General features: G+C 38.6%; 1 protein-coding gene across 3 annotated transcripts in view; it reads right to left on the reverse strand.

Annotated features, from left to right (window-relative positions):
* The window catches only part of RNGTT (RNA guanylyltransferase and 5'-phosphatase), a 185,404-nt gene that overhangs the window by 23,838 nt on the left and 145,400 nt on the right, over positions 1–16,166 (reverse strand). For all 3 annotated transcript variants that reach the window (XM_035559498.2, XM_050709797.1, XM_035559499.2), the window contains one exon: positions 6,421–6,487. In XM_035559498.2, the coding sequence (XP_035415391.1) occupies positions 6,421–6,487 (67 nt within the window). The remainder of the gene's footprint in view (positions 1–6,420; positions 6,488–16,166) is intronic.

The following is a 16,166-nucleotide window of genomic DNA, read 5'->3' on the forward strand; positions in this document are numbered from 1 at the left end:
CATACCATTACTGGCTGCCAGCAGGCACAGAAGGAAAACTTTTAGACATATTTTGCTGAAAGACTGCACACACGATGCTGTTTTTGTGGATCTCTGTCAGGACAGCAGTTGAGTGGATGGGGAAAATTGGACTAACCCTACTCCTAAACTTTCAAACAGCCTGAAGAGCTGTACACCCTACCAAGGCACTCCACATCTGTCCTTTGGGATTAGACTGGTCAGAGGCACTCCACCGAGCTCGGAGATCGCTAATTGGAAGTAGAAGTCACTGTCACCCAGGGAGGGAAAACATCCCAGCTGCAGTCAACAAGTTAGCAGCCTAATCTAACTCAAATGGTCTATGGAAAGCATCTCTTTCACCAAGTCATGCCTTTGCCGTCTTCTTTTTTTGAAAAGATTGCTTTGAAAATTGTGGCCAATCACTTCAGCAATCATCTACACACGTTTGATCTTGCTGAAGGAGTCACAAACGAGGTCTAGCCTGGTTCTCAGACATGAGTTCATCCTCTGTGTCTGGAGAAAGGTGAAACAGCCACGCTGAAGATGTTTCGGCTCTCGAGAACACTGCAGTAAATTCTCTGAGTCACTGATAAGCTGCCTGCAGATCTCACAGTAAAGGTGGATAGATCTGTATCTGGAGGGTCTGCTGGTTTTGATGCGATCAGAGAAATGATTCTGAGGCAACCACCCATTGCAAGGCCTCTCCCTGCTAGGGCTCCGCTATGCTTTATTATGTTTTAAGTTAAAAGCGTATTTGCTGAGGGAAAATCATACAGTTGGGCAAATAATAGCTTGGGACCAAACTGCAGTCCCAAAGTGTAGGTGGGAGGTTTAGCCATCTCAGCCACACCGCTCTTCAGTTTAATAAAATCACAGATAATGGCTACCAAGCTGCAGGTCGCAGTACAGAGCTCGATTCTTTATTAGCCCCTGACAAAAAGATTGCTCTAACTTCAGCAGAAAATTCCCCGTAAGCAAACCTAAAACTTTCACAATCTTGCCACTGGGCTCATAGCACAGAAACAAAATATTAAGAACCTGTCACTATTTCCAAACTACTCTCTTCACCGTTAACTGCCCTCACATCCCATTAAATGGAACAATTCTATTTTGAACAAAGTAGTATTTATTACGTAACTTTTTAATAACTACTCTTAAAATACTAAAAATAAAAGAGCAGTAATTAATCTTTATTTAAATGGTAATTTAATGTGTTAAGAGCCCAAAATGAAACTAGTCATTAACGCAATAGTAAAGACTGCCAGAAGCTTCATTACTGATTAATAATGGAGAACACAGCGTACTGAACAGCTTCCCCTAATACAAGAAGCAACTGAGAACTGAACTGCATAAACTTTCAATCCTAATAAATTGGTGAAGCGATATCATTTCCTTTATAGAATTTATAATTAGTGGATATAGTGTAGCTAAGTTTTCATCCTAATCTCCATTGACTAAATCTCTATTTCAAAAGCAATGGGCCATGTATGTCATAAAGACTTATTGTTCTGTAAACAGGTTAAAAATCCCATAACGTACCCTTCCATCAGGTGACTATTATGTATGCTGGAACATTGACATTAGTTACTTCTAATAAACACAACATATGTATGGTAAAATTTCTGATCAACTTCACTGTTAGTAAAAGAACACTAACAGTAATTCATATAAATAGACTTAAGAAAGTTTGCCAGCTAATGTCAACTGATGTCATACTGTCATTTCATCCGCTTTCTTGTCCAAGAAATATTTAATAAAAATGACCACGTAAGATCCAAAAGCGGTGCAAATTACTGAATTGTTCCAAAGTTCACAGAACGAATGCAGATGCATATGACAGTGATTACCAACACAGCTACCTAAATGTGAAGAGATACAAAAAACAAACATATTTATGTTTGAAACTGTCCTCGAGCACCTTTGAACAGATGCTAGAATTAAACAGTAATTTAGAATAATTTAATTCAGAAACAAAAAGTAAGAACTACCTATATGAAATCAATTTCTTTAATATAATGTTAAAGGGCAGTGCCTTGAAAACAAAATGGGAATTCATTGCCACAGCATATTTGACTTTCAAATCATTAATTCACTTAGTGCTCTCACCAGCTAACCGGAATAGCCATCGTTTTTATGAGCTATTGAACTTACCGAAACCCATTGAGTATTACTCCAGAACAAGAGCAACCACAAACTTCATGCAGTAACGTAAAGATTCTGCATCGTGAACTCTGCTCAAAGTAGCAACATACAAAATCTTATGGTATCTACGAACAGGCACAGAATAGTACACTATAGGAAAAGAAAAATTCCAGGCAGATCCAACTGCTACTAGATACAGGATTCAAAAACTTCAGGAGTGAATGCTTCACATTCCTTTTGTATAATGAAGTACAGAGATCAAACATCTATCAAGCACTACCACTAATATCTCTGAAAGCAAGCCAGGAGGAGGGAGATAGGTAATTTCAGTTAATCTTACCAGTTCATCTATGTCTCAGAAACATTATAAATATTAATATATATAAATATTAATGAATTACAGATATGAGGAAGAAAGAGATAGAATAATCATCTCTAGAAGAGGCATCAGTATTGCAAAACCATTTCACAGACTTGCCATCTATAGCCTTCATCATCAAAGACACTAGTACAATTATCTTCCTGTACAGTCCTGGAAAATCAAAACTTCTGTGCAATTGCAAACAAACACTTTGATAAGAAGCTTCTCTCTCCAATCTTTTAAATGCACATAAATTGAAATATGAATTTATGAGTACTAACATGGCAGGTTATATGTTTACTATGAATATTTCAAAGACCTGGTAACAATCCTATTTGTCCTACTGAAAGTGCACTAAAAATGCATTGGAAGTACTGTTGTAAAAATAATGGTTCACTTAGAGTAATAAATCTACACTGACAGAGGAGTGTAGTGGTTTGGGGCATTCCTTAATGCACACGTTTGGCAAGAAATGCCATATCTTAATAGAAGGCCTTAATACTTAGGATGTTTGCAAATGAACGTGACTTGGTAATTTATATAACAAGAGAGACCAATCCATCACACAGTGAGCAAAAGCAGATCTAAATAAAAGGTTGCAAAGACTCTCCCTAATATATATATATTCCAGGACGAGTCTTTTAACTGATGGAATCATTAGCAACCACGTATGAAAGACCTAAAAACTGCTGGAGGAAGAATGAAAGAAGCTTGTGTCAACAGTTCCAAGAGACCACAGCATACCTCCAGAGCACATACATTTTGTTTAGCAGCACTATCTCTTAACGTGAATTATTACTCCCCATTTTTGATACTGAAGATCTCTGAGAAGTTGCAGCCTCATCACTCTACCCCAATTCTGCTGCTGTCGGGCAGCTGACATTTTCTAGAATCTCCGAGCAATCAGATAGCAGTCTGAATTAAAGAACTGTATTGTGTTTGTTAGCTGTGTATCATTTCCTGGTTGCAAACCACAGAAGAAATGATCCTCAGACAAGCGAGGACTTCAGGATTACCTTTAGCACCAGAAATGAAACAAAGCAGTGGTGTGCAAATATATGCACCATATATGCACCTATAGCTCCAAAAATAAACATTACTCTTTAGAGAGTATAGCCACGTGGAATTAGCTCGTTCAAACATGTCTCTATAATCTACACTAATTTAGCAGATAATAAGGTTTGTTTTCCCTAGGTGGTAACTGGAAGTTATTTTGAATATCCAGATTGCCTATTCTGTGGCAAATGCAATATTTAGTATGAGACCACAGCAGCAACATAAATTAGAAAGTCTAATATTAATGTACCCAAATTAAATGTATATCAGATATTTATCAAGCATTACACCATATATACAATATGAACAGCAAATATTGAAGAAAACATTGTTGTGCCTGTATCTTCAAAATTGTGCCACTGCCTACCTTATAAAAATGCAACAGTAGAAACGCAGAAGGATACAAAGAGTTAAAATGACGCTGATTGCAGATGTTGAATGGCTTAGATACAGGGAGCAATTAGATTAAGTTTTTGTAGCTTGGAATACACAAGACTGGGGGTGATGTGAAAAGAGAGGATAAAGTCATGCATAGAGAATAACTGCTAACCATTTCTCCTAACATAAGGCTTAGGTTGAAGCAAATTGAATTATCAGGTAACAAGTTTAAAAGAAATAAAATGATACTGTAGCTCATAATGATAGTATGGCTTTGAATATTGAAAATTCAGTGGAAAATCACTTAGGCACGTTCAGGGAAGAAGGTCCAAAAAAAGTTGCACAAACATGCAGGTACAACTTCCAGCAGAGAAGCCCCTGGATGCAAAGTGCAGGAAACTGGCTACGTGCTTTCTATATATACTGGTTTTGCACTTTCCCTACTCATGATATCACACACAGTCCTGCAGTTTGATCCCGTACAGGATCTGCTCTGGAGGTGTGATCAGAAGGGCCTCTCCTTGGCTGCAAGTGAAGGTGATGATACTGCTGTGAACTGGAAGTGGCTGAAGAGTGCAATAGTGAATTTACAAATTCTTCCCAGCCATGCAGAACTGCCCCCCTCATTTTGCTGCCTATTATTAGAAGTGGATGAGGTAGGGAGGGTGTGGATGGGGCCTAATTTGGAAGAACTGTATGAGAAGGAAGAACCGTATGAGAAGCTGGTTGTATCATGCCAGTCGTTTTTCCGTGGAAGGACAAAATATTTCCACTGCTGCCTGGGAGACCTGCCAGGGCTCTACCTCCTCTCTTCAGCCTTGCAATTACACTTGCACAGCACTCCGAAGTGAAATGCTGTCACATCTTGGAGAACACCTACGATTAGTCATTCAAGGCAGGGTTAAGCTCCCTGATTAACTCTGGGAAGGGACGCTGAGCGAAGCAACTCCTAAGAGGTGACTGTGAGCGAGGCCAGTTCCTACCACACACTAAAAAAAAAAAAAAAAAAAAAGGAATAATCACTCACCTCAGGCACTTTCACTCCTTAGCTGCTTATGGATAAAGGATAATATCTTACCAGCGGTACCAGGACCACAATAACAGGATGGAGCCTAATGGCAGCCCTCACAAAAATGGCATCCATCTCAAAGGAGGACTGATCTTCACTGGGCAGACAACTGCCAGATTACCCACCCGGAGGCAGAGTTTATAGAGGTGTAGTTTATTAAAACAGATTATCTTTTATTCCAGAGATGACAAGGTGATTACACTTAGCTTTGTGGACCAAGTGAGTTCAGACTCCCTCAGTATCTTTTTGTATTTTTTTTTTTTATGTTTGTACCTTTCATTTACTTATACAAAGCATTTAAACGAGCACTATTATAAAAGGGTTATCACAACAAATATACTAGCTAATTTGGAAAGAAACTTCTTGCAATACAAGGTTTCGTGCCAGAAACATTTTGAATTGTTTGATTTCCAAACTGAGTAATATACATGTAGGAACTGGGAAGACGAAAAGCAAGCATATGTTCTTTTGAAGCGATTTGAAAACAGTACCAAGGTTCAAGGTAGAAAAAGCAAATTTGCTAGATATGGTTGGGAATACTGTTCTTTGGAATTGTAATTAGGCATGGCAAAGAAACACGCTTGAGTTTTAGAAATCAAATTTCATTTTGATGCAAAAAAAATAAATAAGACTTTTAAAATTGAGAGGCATAAGAGTGTGCACGCAATGGAGGGTACAACATTGCCAAGAGCGCAGGATATATAGTAATTACTGGTATCATTTGGGACACATGAGCATTTCAACATTCTAAGATAGAGATCACATTTCCACATCCCACCGTAATGACTGACATGTTAATGCCTCTCTCTTTTTGTCCTAAAAAAATCCCAGTGATGCTCATCAAAAGCAGACCATATATCCTTGTAAGACATTTTTGTTTGCAAGTGACTTGAAAATAACTAATTAGCAACTGGCAATTAGAAATGTGAAACTATTATAGTTCAACTGAAGGAAAAGAAACAGTAAGTCATACAAGACAAATGATCTTCCAGCAATTGTATGAGCCCTTCATAATAAATCCAATAATACTGGGAAAACAATCTGTGCTTTTTACTGCGGTGCCTTCCCTGTCAAGGATCACTTGAAGAATTACAGAGTTCCAAAGTGGCTTTGTTTGAAATGTCACTGACAAGGTAACCTAAAAGAACATTTTACTTCTCATAATTAAACCAGAGTCAAAATTAATCAAAAGACAAGAGGAAAAAACTAAACTTCTTTGACAAGTTAAGTATGCAGTATGCAGTTGTAACTAAAATAAAACCCAGAATATGGTAAACAACACTAAAACAGCACTACTTCCCATTATTCTTGCTGGAACTGTATCAATACACTTCAAGTTCTCTATATCAAGACTTAAAACATACAGAAGTGAAATCAGTTAAATGGCCCCTTCCCCCCTACTTGTTAATCGTACCTTAATTTGTGCAAAAGGTCTGTCAAAGTTTCCAACATAAAGAAGACCAACATTCTGGGTGAGTAGCCTAAAAAAATGAAAAAAAATCTTTTAAGATATCACTTTATATCCATAAGTTTTTTGCATCCCCATTAGTTGTTCCTGGAATTCATTATGATAGCAAGAGCTACCTTTGCAAATACAATTATGCAACTCTACTTGAACTAGTACAAGAAGGAAGGACGCATTAAAGATGGATATGCACTGGTAATTTGTGTTTACTGTGAAGAAGCTCTTCAACAAAATAATTTCACAGGCTCCTTTGTGATGAACGTCACTCAGTAAGACACAAGAACAGCAGGAATGTACCATATCTATTTATTGGAGAACTTCGAGACAAAGAGACAGCAAGAGCACAGACTATAATAAATACATTCAGAGCAACAGGCCTAAGAGTTAAAAAAAAGATTAGGACAAACAAAAGCATGCACAATAATACAAACACATCACTAGAAGAAGAGAAATAACAGAATCTCTGCTATGTTGTCTAAGGGCTTCCTAAATAAAAAGTGCACCAGATCTGTTTTGTGCTAGTTATTCTACTCTCTTCAACTCTTTATAGAGCCCTTATGGGCACCACCAAGATTTGGAGGGCTGGTGGGATAAGTTGACTCAAAGGTTCTTAATAAGAGTCAGCTTCATTTCTGCAGATACTGGGCAAGTCAATGTTACTACTACACCAACTCCCAATACCACCAGAGGACCATTAGGAGGCCCCTCCTAAGAACAGGAAGACAAGCTCATCACTGAGGGAAGGTGCCCAGCTGAAAGTATGAGATCATTGTGCTGTTCAAACTGGACAACTGCTATTTTGCCCTTGCTAAGCAAAGGCAAAGAAGTCATCACCTTATGTTTAGAGGTTCCAAACACATTGCACTGAAGTACAGACGCCTGTAAGGAGAACTCTTTGATGACATACCATTGAAAGAATTTGTTTTGATTAAAAGGGACATTCAAAACTCAACATATTTTTCAGTAGCTCCAAGTTTTCATAAAGCGTTTGCTATTTAACATTTTTGAGTTTCCTTTGATTTTATATCCCCTTGCCTTTAGTAATAAGGCCTCACCCGTGGACTAAGTTTCCCCCCTTAAACAGAAATAACCAGAAATTAAGTAGGACTGTATATATCATTTTGCTAAAGCATGACACCAAGGTGTCTCTTTTTAATAACATCTCTATTTTAGGCATGCATATCATGTATATATATATCTTTAATTCATAGTGAGCTACATGTTTTTTTCTGTATATAATCTGGTTGTCATTTTCAACTGATTTCTCACCATTATCAACTCTATTTTCAAAAACAAAAGAAAACAAACTTAGATGACAGCAACTTGTACTTTTGACCTTCAATCCACACAATGAACACATCTTAGCACGACTTTGATTCTTGCCAGTTCTGAAACTGATATACTTGACCTTAAAACTGTTTCACTACCAGTGGAAATCGGTGGAACTCAGCAAAATGGCAGTCGAAACATTCGAGTATATAAACCAGTTTGCAAGACGTGGTGTCAAGCTGTGTATCATCTTCAAAATCCTTTTGTAATTAGATACTGTATACAAAAATATCCTGGGTATTGACAGAAATACCCAAAGGAAGGAAAGACTAGTAAGGATCAGAGCAAATCAGTCATACTATGGGCAGGTAAGCAACTTTCTCACTTTGCCCATTAGCGCGCCTAGTCTGGAAGACCTTTACTGTTTTGCAGTGGTTCTGCAGTATTGACATACAGAAGCCAGGATGAGCATGTCAAATTCATTTTCACTCACAGTAAGTTAAATTCATTTAGAACACAGGTCTCTGGAGTTCAAAAAGCCAGTGTATTGATCAAATCTTCTCCTAGGAGTATAAAGGAAATTCAGAAAATATTTAAGGTTTTTCTAAATGAAAAGAAATATGTGAAGTAATTACTGAAAAAGGTTAAAAAGAGAATCCATAAAAAGGATTCGGGGTATGCCAAGAGGCATACCCATAAGAGGCACCTTAACGCAACAAAGTATTCTTAAAAAGAATTACACATAGTTTTTGTAAGGCAAAGAAAAAATACAAGCCAACAAGCAACACCAGCTGCACTTCTAGTAAGGGACCAAAAAAAGAGAAGTGATATACAGTGTGATTATTCTCACAGTTATTCTTTTTGTTGTTTTCTTTACTGGAAAGAAATGAAGGATCATTATAAATTTGAGTCTTTAAATGGCTTTATTTAAATGTAATGAACAGCTAGGGAACCTTAAAACTGATCTTTTCTGAATACAACATCGCTGTCCCTACTTAACTTGCTATCCCCTGTTGTACATCCAAAGCCAACAAACACACTGCAAAGATTGCCTTCCTCATATGACTGATAATGACACAGAAGTGCAAGCTTATTACTATTTATTCACCTTCTACTACCTCAGCTGAAATGAGTTTCACTTAAATATTTTGATTTGTATTCACAAGTCACTTCAAAATTCAATGCAATTTTGGGAAATTTTTAGAGAAGTGAAAGTCACTTGTAACTCTCTTAAATGAAAGGCCACATTCTTTAGTTTTCACAATTCCTCTCGAGTTCTGAAGTTCAGAGTCATAACCACAACGCCAGTCCGTTTTCCACACAATGAGCACTCATGGTTGAAATGAGCATCCCAAGATGAACACAACGTAATGTCCTGAAATATTCCGCCCCCCGCCCCAAAGAGCCCGAGCAATCAAAAAATTCCAAGTCTCATGACTAGTATAAATGCTTTTAGGGTCATTCTTACCAGCAAAATTTCCATATTTCCGAGACGGAGCTCACACAGCAGAGTGGGGAGACGATGCAGGCTGCAGCAAGAGTTGCTGCTGAGGCTCTGGAAAGGCCAAGCTCCTGCAAGAGAGCTACCTCTGCCTCAGCTGCCACCAGTGGCAGATCAAAAAAACGATGTGCCATTGAGGAGAAGGGTGACACAGGGAGTACGTGCCAGTCCCCATCTCACCCATCATTTTAAGTAGTCAAAATTAACTGTAATGCACGTAAATTGCTACGGATAGTCTCCTAATGCTCTCAACTCACTACCCTTCTAAGTTAAGTGATAACATTTCCCTTTGAAGATTTCCCAACTGTGGTCAGGTTTGGTTATCAACACTTACATGTCTTCTTATGCCAATGCCTTCTCAAAAGTAGAGCTGTTTCTTATCTGATTTCACATTTTCACAGTTCTGTTCTCCAAACCACATCAGCAGTACCTACGTCCAGCCCTGCCAACAGCTGGACTTCACTGGCTGAAATCAGTACCAGCCTAGGAAACACTGGTGATGGTTTCACAGTGCAATGATCAGATTTGAACTTCACATTCAAATAACGACCTTAAAATTACGAGAAACAATCATCAAAAAAGCAAATGTCTACAGGCACTTCAGTACATACATGGACTTTTACTTTAAAATATGCAGCAATATACAAAGTTGCCTAAACTAATCTTATGAGTTTACAGATTGCAGTGCGTTTTATTTGCAGTATATTCCATTCAATACATTATCAATACAGTTCTCTTTTTTTTGGTAAGTAATAATAAAACAGAACAAACTTACGAAACATCACTCCAAACAGCAGTGGTTCTTTCAGATGTGCTGTCTGTACAGAAAATTACAGTCCCCATACTCCTGTCCCATATACCAAATTGAGCAACCATCTATCCAGACAGGCCTATTAGGGCTGTTTCATCAAGTTTCATAAAAACACCAGAAAAAAAAATGTATCAGGACCGTTTCTGACTTTTGGCAAAATAATGTCAAGGTCACACAGGCCTTTCCAGTACCAAGAGAACACTGTCATATAGTTACCGCCAAATGACCTATTTTCTGCCTTCAAAATCCTAGATTTGGCCTCTTCTGTGACCCAAAGCATGGCTGCGTTTTGAAAACCCCAGCTGTAGGAGCTAGGCTTCGTGTGCCCACAAGGGATGCTGACTGCAGGAGTGGGTGCACTGGGCCACAGAGCTACAGAAGAGTGGTGGCAACAGTGATGCGAGGGGGGTAAATGCAAACAAGTATAAAACAGGATTAAGGGCTGGGTGAAAGGAAACTGGGAATAAGGAGGAATGAGACAGCAGGGAATCTGGAACAAAAGAGTGATAAAGGAGTGGAGAGGCAGCCCTCTGGACTGGAAAGCATTGGGGCAGAGCTGTGGGGTGAAAAACCTTGGTGGATTAGTGCTACAGGAGCAGCCAGGGCTGACTTAGCACAGAGCTCACCCTCACAAGCACAGCTGACCTTGATTTGGGTGCTGGGACAGTCCCAGTACCATCATCTTCTTCCTACCTCCCTCTGCCTTTGGCCACGGGAGCCCTTGGGCCCTTGGCAATGGGCTTTATGAGGACAGCACATTTCAAAGAACCCCGATCGCTTCTGCTTCTCCACACACATCTATCCTGCTAACTCAGCAGGAGCCCGCCTGTTAAGATGAAGGTGGTTATTTCAAGATATTCTCAGCAAATGCTCAGGCACGGCTCGCTGCCATACAAATGCTTCGGCCATTAAGTCGCACGACGTGAAGGCATCGAACAGGTCCTCCACGTACCATTGGGGGATATGCCTCAAGGACACTACCTGAGGTTGAGGAGAACCCCAGCGTCTGCCCCATCGTACTTTAAGGGCTGCCTTGAAAGTCTGCTCGGGCAATCTGCTGGAATCTGACCAGTTCATACCCAAACCAACCGCGAGTTGCCCTCTGGACTGTCTGGATCCTAGCGCTGCTGTGCGGAGCGTGAGAGAAGGCTTCCAGAAAGGAGCATGCAGAGAAATACAGGAGCAGGGGTGGAGCTAGGAGCCGCTACCTCTCACAGGAGCAAGTTACTGCAGGTGAGCCGAACGCGGTAACTTGCTCCTGTGCGAGGCAGCAGCTCCTGCGCTTGCTCTGCTGCGAGACCCGTGGAGCATCGTGGGGGGACACACGGACAGTGCCGAGATTCGCAGCTCTCGCACAGAGGGCAGACAGGCCGGGGACACGGAGAGCACGGAGTGAAAAAACACAACGCGCGCAGCAGAAGGGCTGAGAAGAGGTAAGGTAAATGGCATTAGGAAGGTGGAAATGCCACAGGAAAACAGTGAAAAATGAGCAGGCAGATGGGCTTGAGACATCTGTTTTTTCAAGATGAAAAGCTGCATGAAGTAAGCAGCAGGAGGCATGCAGAACTGCCTACAGCAATGCTTCAGTTATTAACTACCCGCCTGAAATAGAAAATGCAACTTCTTCCTTAATTTTCCTCAATAATGTTCATCAAAATCCAAAAACTTATGACAATCTACCAAATGGTATCTTGCAGTATGTGTATTAGGCGATCCTAAAATGTATCTTGACAGCCATCACGGTTGATGAATAGTTCAATACTTCACATAAGTCACTGGATTCGGTATTGCTTCTGTACTGCTGGTTTTATCCTTGACTGTTGCCTGCTTTTCCACTACCACTTGCAACCGCCAAAAGGCCTGATTTTACATGAGTGGTTTAGATGTGCCTTTTTTTTTTTGGTAGAACTACAGGCTGGCAGCAAAGCTCTGCTATATCTAACACGACTTCACCGTTATGTTACATTGTACAGCCAGACAAGCACTTGAGAGCATTCAGGACTGCAGAAACTTCTGAAACTCAGCTTGACAGCTCTGCATAGCTGTTTGTCTTCTAATGATGGCAGAGCTGGAATTCACTGCCATCACTGAAGGACAAGGGGCAGCACCTGCTACGTCTGATCCGTTCTCCTACTGGGACGAACGCGCTTCAGCTCAGACAGGGCTCTTTCTGGTTGATGGGAACGGTGCACTGACACCTGGAACACCCTTGCTGACTGCCTGGAAGGGATCCCACTGTAGTAAATACAATTAAACAGAAATACCAATTCCATTGATAAACAGGATAAAGATACATGATCTAATTTCACTTTACAGTCAGAAGCAGTTGGATGTGGCTTAAATGGGACTGAGGATCTGATCTAACAACTTCATCCTGCACATGCTGCCCAAAGACATTTGCAGTCTTCACAGAGTTTGCTGGTGAAAAGATTTCAGTCCTGAGAAGCTGTGTACCAAGTATGGACTAGGTGTGACGCAAAACCGAACAAAAAAAAAAAAATCAATCCTGATGCTCAGTGATGCTACTGACCCTTCTGCACAGCCATACCTCTATTGCTAGGAGTATCTCTGCATATGCATTAGTGAATGCTTAAGGCTGGAATGGGAAAAAATGTTTAAAATAAAAATTGGACAGTCAGATAAAATTTTAGGAAAATCAGTGCTCTCTCATGCCAAACGTCCACACTTAAAATAACCATACAAAAAGGATTAATATTAGTTATTACCTGAATAATTTTATATTTCATTTTAAAATATACCTTCTCTCTGATAAGCACATACAAAGAATTTCATTGTTATGCTCTACGTATGCTTTTAACTATCTGTAAAAATCTCTCCTGATGCATTTTCACATTTTAGGCAGAAATGACTGTTGTAAATTAAAAACACAAATGAACAACTGCCCTGAGAACAGAAGCGACCCTTTGTGAGTTCAGTAACTACATTTTCCAACATTATTTGAATGGCTTTGACACATACCTTTGAAGATAAAAGTAACTTTTATATGTAATTTTACAAATTTTGTATTCCATTATACAAACAAATTATTTCAGTGCTATGACTAGAGCACAAATAAAGCACCAGGGCACAGCAGAAAGGATGTCATATCTGCACAATCCTGCTAATGTCTTCTTAATAATACAATAAATATACTACATTTATCCTGTGTTCACTTAAACTGCGAGGGACAACAGCACACTGTGCTGCAGTATCTTAACCACAAAAAAGAAGCAGTTTCCTAGTCTCCCGAACCATATTTTGTATTCTACTACATCAACATTTCAATTATAGTTTGCTTCTTGTTCAGGTCAATCATTCCCTATTGCTTTTCAACTCTTATGATGTATTTCCTTGGAGTATCAAATTCAAGGAAAATGCAACAAAAAAAATCAGAAAACCATAAAAAGGGAATTATAAAAATTGATACTATAGAGAATTAACTTTATTCAACTTGAAAAACCATTAATTATTTTTATTAATTTCTCTCAAAGGCTGGTGTAACAGAGTGAAAATATGAAATTCGCTTTTATAAAATATATAAGTTTTTATAACAGGATCCAGTAAAAATCCAAAAAAAATTCTGCATAGATAACCTTGTGAATTTAAAATGACAAGCATATATGGTTAGCGAACAATGTGCATTCAATTTTGCTCGAGTATAAAGTGCCATTGAGAGTATGGCTCTCGATATACGTATTGAGAGTTTACATTTATTCAGCAATGAATCTCATGCGTAGAATATCGACAATGGAAAGGCAGGGATTTCACATATAAGGAAGAGCTTTTCCCTGCATTCGACAGTGTATTCATCAAACCACTTTTTTAGGCAATGGAAATATTATGACAATTTTTTTTACTCAGCAGTCGTGCAAGAAAAATAAAATGTTGATGGACAAATATATGCTATTCTAGTGTAATCATCATGGTAAAGAGCAGGCAAAAAGATTGTATATTTGATTTAGGACATTTTCCCTCAAATTATGAGCACATACTGGAAAAAAAATGAGGTGACTACAAAAGCCATTAAGCAGATCTGGTTATATAGAAAAGATGCAAAAGAAATGTGTTTGAACTTGGAAAGTAAAAAGCTTGGAACAGATAAAAGTGTTGAAAAAATAGATTGTAAACAATTTTACAATGTTAAAATCATCTCCGCAATAAAATGCCCAAGGTAATTTAAGTAAAACCTTTCCATTTCATGAATTCTGAATTTGAAGACTATCCCAAGCCAAGTTAATGGTGACAGCAATTAGCATAAAAATGCATTCTAAGTAATATTCATGGAGAAGGAAATGCAGCAGACAGCACAAACCAGAGAACTGAATTCAACACCCTCAGCCTTCCCCACTATGGTATTCCAACAGTGTAGGCTATTAGTTTTATTAATACCCACGCTGCTTTCTGAAACACACAACTTGGGCAAAAATATCAGTGTTACACGCTAACTGCCCTTCATAGGAAAAGCTCCCATGCTTCGTACTTGAAAGGCTTCGGTGAATTACATCACTCCTACAGTAAATCACTGTCTATCATTAAGTATTGATAGCAGGAATCTAGCAAGTAACTGATCCTTGAAAGACATGCTGCCACTGAATACCCTCACCACGACTATGTGCCAAACCCAATAAAAATGACATTTAAAGAGCTCCAAACTGCAAAACGAAAGGACCTCGTATTTGAGGCAATGGTCTGTAAGTGGTTCGGGATTGTGATCGAAAAGAATAAAACTGACAAGTATCAAGGTTTACTTTGACTTAGGAGAGTTTAATCAACATTATTTTTGCTTGAGTTTTTGGCTTTTTTAAAATTATTTATTATTAAATTATTTTTTTATTATTTTATTTCATTTGAGGGGAAAGATTATACATGAATGCTTTTGCAGAGGTGGATATTTTCAAAAAACACCCTTGTACTTATAAATTTAACCATACCATCAGACGTTTCCAAAAGGACTTTCTTTTGTTTGCTGTATTTATGCCTGGTGCTGATAATATTTTAAAATTTGTCCAGGCTTTGCCTTGCAAGCAAATCACATAAAGAAGCATTTTGACTCTATTTACATATAAGTTATCCATAAAAAGTAGAAAAGACAAGTAAATAGAAACAAAAAGTACCCATTAAATAATCACGGCCATTTCTCCACCAATGGAATATTATTCCCTGTAGTATAATGAGCAATCTGGCCAGGCTGGTCATAAATTATCTGAAAAATAAGGCTGCTTGCCTTTTCCTTTGGGAGATTATTACATAGTCCGAGAGATTTCACTATTAGAATCTACTTCTGATAGTAAACCTCAATTTTTCTTTTCTGAGTCTTTTCGTCCCTCTCATCTCACTGAAATACAGGACAGCAGTTAGGAACTAGTTCCAACTTGCTGGAAGACTTCCTGACATAGGCTGCGCAGCAGCTCTCCCCACATTTATCCACATCTTGTGAAACAAGAGCTGGAACGTACCCCGGCAGTGGTTTCACTGTCAATCTATCTTCTAGGTTATCCCATAAGGTCCTTTCAGCTTGGCCATCTTTTAAAACAACAAAACCCACAAAACTTGTAGATTCAACACATAGAATTAAGTTAAAAATTGACACCACAACGCTAAACTTTACAATAGGAGATTTCCATAAAATAAGGCATCTGACTACAGACATTCCAAAGTCAAAATAAAGATAGTTTGTCTCCACAGCTAGTTAAGAATAACGGACTCCTAATATCAAATAAGATAAAGAAGAAATAAATGAGATCGTGGTGACAAAATATCAAGTATATCCAAGTACAAATCCTGTAAAAATTCAAGAGATTCACCTGATCTATGGAAATACAAGGAGCAACTAAGGAAGACGGGCACTGCTGAAAGCTAGGTGATTTGTTTGTTCCTACTGAAAAACGCCTAGTTAGAAACTTCATTTAGGAAACTTTTAAAAAAAAAAAAAAGTAATGCCTGCAGAAATAGAGGTACTAAAAGAAGAGCTCTGGGGGTAATTTCAGGGAGTAATTATTTGATAATCGAAGTGAAATAAACCACCAAACCCAGATGTAGTACATCCAAGGTTCTTAAATCCACATTTCTTAATAGGTAGGGTCTGAATCATTAGTAACAAACGGACAAATAAAC

This window comes from Cygnus atratus, chromosome 3 (assembly GCF_013377495.2).
Source record: "Cygnus atratus isolate AKBS03 ecotype Queensland, Australia chromosome 3, CAtr_DNAZoo_HiC_assembly, whole genome shotgun sequence".
Taxonomy (NCBI): domain Eukaryota; kingdom Metazoa; phylum Chordata; class Aves; order Anseriformes; family Anatidae; genus Cygnus; species Cygnus atratus.